At 64.6% G+C, this 4277-nt stretch overlaps 1 protein-coding gene across 1 annotated transcript; it reads right to left on the bottom strand.

Moving 5' to 3' along the window:
• Window positions 1-712: 712 nt before the first annotated feature.
• On the bottom strand, window positions 713-4271 carry BARX1 (BARX homeobox 1). The gene is made up of 4 exons (XM_023187822.1): window positions 4018-4271; window positions 1998-2289; window positions 1831-1915; window positions 713-1417 (listed from the first exon to the last, which is right to left on the bottom strand). The coding sequence occupies exons 1-4, from the start codon at window positions 4238-4240 to the stop codon at window positions 1253-1255; spliced, it is 765 nt and encodes a 254-aa protein (XP_023043590.1). The 5' UTR covers window positions 4241-4271; the 3' UTR covers window positions 713-1252.
• Window positions 4272-4277: the final 6 nt, after the last annotated feature.

Below are 4277 nucleotides of genomic sequence, written 5' to 3'. Positions count from 1 at the left end.
GACTGCGGGAAGACAACTGAGACCTCCAGGAGAAGGGGGGCACCTGATGGCACACACGGCCAAGCTGTGTCCCTGCAAGGGACCACCTTCCTTAGGCCGGTGTCAGCTGAGTCCTCTCTCTTGCGTCAGCCAGGTGCCCTCACTGCCCGGAGCTGGAACTCAGAGTATCCTGCGGAAAACGTGAGAACTCTGGGGAGCCACTGCTGCTGCAAGGACCCGCGGGCGGGCTACCGCGCTGGCGGGGGCTCTGTCCAAACCTCGCGTCCTCGACTTCCCATCCGCCTCATAATGGGTTGGTGAGGACCATCTCAAGAACCGCACAAACTGGTACTTCAAGTCCCAGGAAACCGAAACAACAACCGAGGCGGCTGTCTGTCCGGACCATTTCCGGAGCGAGCTCTGCTGCGGACCTCTGGCTCCCCTCCTTTGGGCACCCGCGGTGCGGCCAGACCGCTCCTGCCAGCGACTCTCCGGCTGGCAAGGAAAAGGAGGTGGAGTTCAGACTGGCCCCTCACGCCCAGAGTGGAAGCGATTCCTAGGATCCTGCAGCCACCGAGCCGCCCGCCGTGCCTAGCCCGGGCTTGGTGGCGACGGGCACAGCTGCCTTCGACAGAGCCGGAGGAAAGGAAGTTTAAGAAGCAACTGCCGGCGTTCCGCTTATCTTGCCGCGCCCACCCGCACCCACTGCGGATTCAGAGGCAGCTCCACCGAGCCCGATTGTGTCATAAAATATTTTATTGGAAAAAAAAAGTCACCGTCTTCGCAAGAGGGGATAGGGGCCCCAGCGACATCGGGAACCGCCTCCGGGCCGAGCCGACCGGTTGCCCTGGGGGTCTCAGGCCGTGGTTTCCTGAGCCCAACCGCCGGTCCCCGACGTTCAGAAGCGGGTGTGTGCCTGGAGGCTCCCCGGCCGGGAGGGCAGGCCCCAGACGGGGTGGGGGTGCAGGCGAGGAGCGGGGCGTGAATGCGCGTGGAGCGCTCTGCGCCACGGAGCTCAGGGCAGAGACCAGTAGCTTCCGCCGCGCTGGATGCGAGTCTCCCAGGTTAGAGCCCAGAAGCGCGCTGGGACCTGGGTCTGGCTTTAGGGTCTGTGTCCTTCCTCGTTTGGCCCCAATTGTCCGCATTCAAGATCATAATAAAAAGGTTTAGGAAGTAAACGTCTTGGAAGCGGAAGGGCCGGCTCGCAGGTTTCCGCCGGTTGAGGGGGCTGCGGGCGGCGCGGGCATCCCGGGCCCCGCACCGTATGCCGCCCTCAGTCCTCGCGGCTCCTGTCGCTGGGCTCGCCCGGCACCTCCGCCGGTTTCTCCGCATCCTTGGCACGCTCCTGCTCAGTGAGCTGCTCACTCGTTGGAATTGAGTTCTTCTTGGGCCGCCCCTTGGGCTTGGTGGGAGACTCCAGGCCGCCGCCCTGCAGCACCTGCACGGGGGACGCCAGCACCTGTGTGCTCCGAGCCAGGACGTGGACTGGGGACCCCGGAGACGTGCACCCAGGTGGGACTAGGGAGTACAGGAAACCATATGAGGAAATGGTGGGGAAATGTCCCGGGAAATGGCGGCTATTTGTCCAAATGCCGCTGGGGAGCGGCCTGGCCTGGAGAGCGTAAGACTGCCAGGAGGCCTGAAGGTGCCACGAGAGAGGAAGAAATGTCGGCTTAGCCAGGCACCCAAGGGGCAGAAAGAACTGAGAGTCCCGGTGCGTACCAGGCACCGAGGGAATGGGGAGGTTGGGCAGAGTCTACTCTCTGCGGGGAGAAGGAGGAGAGCAGCTCTGCATGGCACCGGGGCATGGCCCAGGAAGCCGAGGGGCGGGAAGCCACCAGGCACACTCACTATTTTCTTCCACTTCATCCTCCGATTCTGGTACCACGTCTTCACCTGCAACTGGCTCAGGCCCAGGGATTCAGCAAGATCTATTCTGGAAAGAGCAGGGCGCACCCTCAGCAAGGCAAGTGATCACACTCCCACAGCCCGCTGGCCCCAGCCTTGCCGCGTCCTACCTGTCCGGCGTGGAAAGGTACTTCTGCTTCTCAAAGCGTTTCTCCAGGCCCATCAGCTGCAGCTCGGTGAACACAGTGCGGCTCCGACGCCCCTTCTTGGCCTTGGTGCCCGGCTCCCCAGGGCCTGCAGCCTCCAGCTTCCCGCGGAGCTGCAACTCGAGTGGCAGGTGTGGCGCACCCGCGGCGCCCGGCAGCCCAGGCCCCGCCGCCAGCAGCGCAGAGCTCAGCCCTGAACAGCCCAGCGGCGCCAGTGGGAACTTGAACACCGCCGCCTGCTCGGCCTTCAGCACGGCTGCGAAGAGAACGGGGAGCTGGGTGAGCTAGGACCGCGCTCCTCTACCCCAGGGACTGCGGCACCATGTGCCGGCGGGGGTGCTCGCACTTGGCCGGTGCCACCCAGCGCAAAATCTCCACGCCCTGCCCCTCGGCGCCGGTGGCGCAGATGGAGACCCTCCTTAACACTGCTGTTCCCCAGATCTGGGAGGGAGTATCTCCTCGACCCCGTCCGTGCTCTGTCCTGGAGTTCCCCAAGCCTCAGCGACTCTGAGTTCTCGGGGTTCTTGGTGAACATGTTTGCAGCTGCGAGAAACTCGGAGTGTGTCTTGTCTTTCGCGGAAAGAAGAAACCAAAAATAAAACGGCAGCCGGTCCTAAGAAGATGGGCGTTTGCTGCAACCAAATCAGCACCGCTGCTTAGAAAAAGAATATACACGGAACGTGCACATTTGCTCTTCCGTGCGTGGCACAACAGCCGTGCGGTGGCCAGGAGTCATCTGGGCTGGAGTTGGGTGCTTCCTGGAAATTCCAAAGTACCCTGAGAACCTGGAAATTACTGTTGACGTTTTCTATTTTCAGACGCTTCCCCATGAAGATGTTTCCATATTCTTCAGTCCTAAAACGACTGTGTGCCCGCTTCAAACGAATTAGTAACAACAGAGCAGACGGAGAGGAAAGGTAGCCAAATGGCCGAGTCCCAGATGGACTTAGAAGAAGCGCGCTGGCCCTGCCGTTTCCAGGCTGGGGAGCACCGACTGGGAGGTGGGGTGTGCAGGGAACGCGACTTGAAAGGCTGGGGTCCCGGCTACAGCGTAGAAGCCTCCCTTCCCCGACAGGCCTGTCACTGAGGTGCCAGTCCTAGCCCGGCTGGAGTGAGAAAGGGTAGGGCAAGGCGCAGGTAAACGTGGGGCAGAGGACCCGCAGGGAAAAGGTAGGAGATGGAAGGCAGACCGACCCCAGTGAGAGAAGCCGAGGGAGGCCAACCGGGAGACGGGTGGAAAGCGAGACAGGAAAGACAAGACAGGGTGGAGTGCGATGGAGAGGGCACCATCAGGGCAGGGCAGGCCCCGCCAAACTGGGAGAAAGGGCAGAAGCTGAAAAGCTCTGAGCAGGCCGTTCAAGCCCTAGAGGCGCAGCCGACCTGAAAGCAGAAGGGACAGCCAGGCAGCTGCTGACAGCCAGGCCTCTGACCCCGAGGCAAGGCCCAAGCAGGTCCGCACTGCGGCCAAGGCCGCGTTCCTCGCCCGCTGGAGCTCCCGGGGGCTCCGGGCCGGCTTGGGCCCGCGTCAGCACCCAGCCCTCGGGAGCGCAGGCCTCCTCCCCAGAGGTCCGACTTCCCTGGCTTGGGCAGCCGCGGCCACTCCCGGCCAGCCCACTGCGGCGAAGCCCAGGCGCCAGTGGCCTGAGGTCGCTTCCACCCACAAGAGTCCGTAGCCTGGTCGTGCGCCTGCAACCGGGATGCTCACTCGGGGTCCCCAGGCTGGAGGCCGAAGGGAAGCAGTGAAGGAAAGAGCGAACACCCTCCCCGGGCGGCCCGCGGGCACGAGGCCTGGTTTCTCTGAGGCCTGGCGTTTGCACCCTCCGCCTCCCGCCTGGAGGGCTCCGAGAGACAGTCCCAGAACTTGCGCTCCCAGAGCAGCTTCCCGGGGCTGCTTCGAGGCCGGAGGAGGCTCGGGGCGCCCCCGCGGTTCAGCTCGCTGTCTCCCGCCAAGCCCCGCCCGCGACCCCGCGGCCGCCACACGTACCCAGGTGGCTGTGGAAAGGCCGCGCCGCCAGCAGCGCCTGCACGCCGAACTTCAGCAGCTCGCCCGCCGCGGCAGCGGCGGCTGCGGGCGCGGCGCCCTTGGGTCCCGGTGGCTCCGTGAGGATCTCCTCAATCATGAAGCTGCGATAGCGGTGCGGCCGGTGGTCCGCGCAGCCCTCGGGCGGGCCGAAGCGCGCGGCGCCCGGCTCCCCCGGCCGCTGCATCGCGGCGCCCACGGCTGCGCCCGCTGTTTGGCGGCGG

The sequence above is a fragment of the Piliocolobus tephrosceles genome, unplaced genomic scaffold (genome assembly GCF_002776525.5).
Source record: "Piliocolobus tephrosceles isolate RC106 unplaced genomic scaffold, ASM277652v3 unscaffolded_28588, whole genome shotgun sequence".
NCBI lineage: Eukaryota > Metazoa > Chordata > Mammalia > Primates > Cercopithecidae > Piliocolobus > Piliocolobus tephrosceles.
This window is presented reverse-complemented; position numbering and strand designations above follow the sequence as displayed.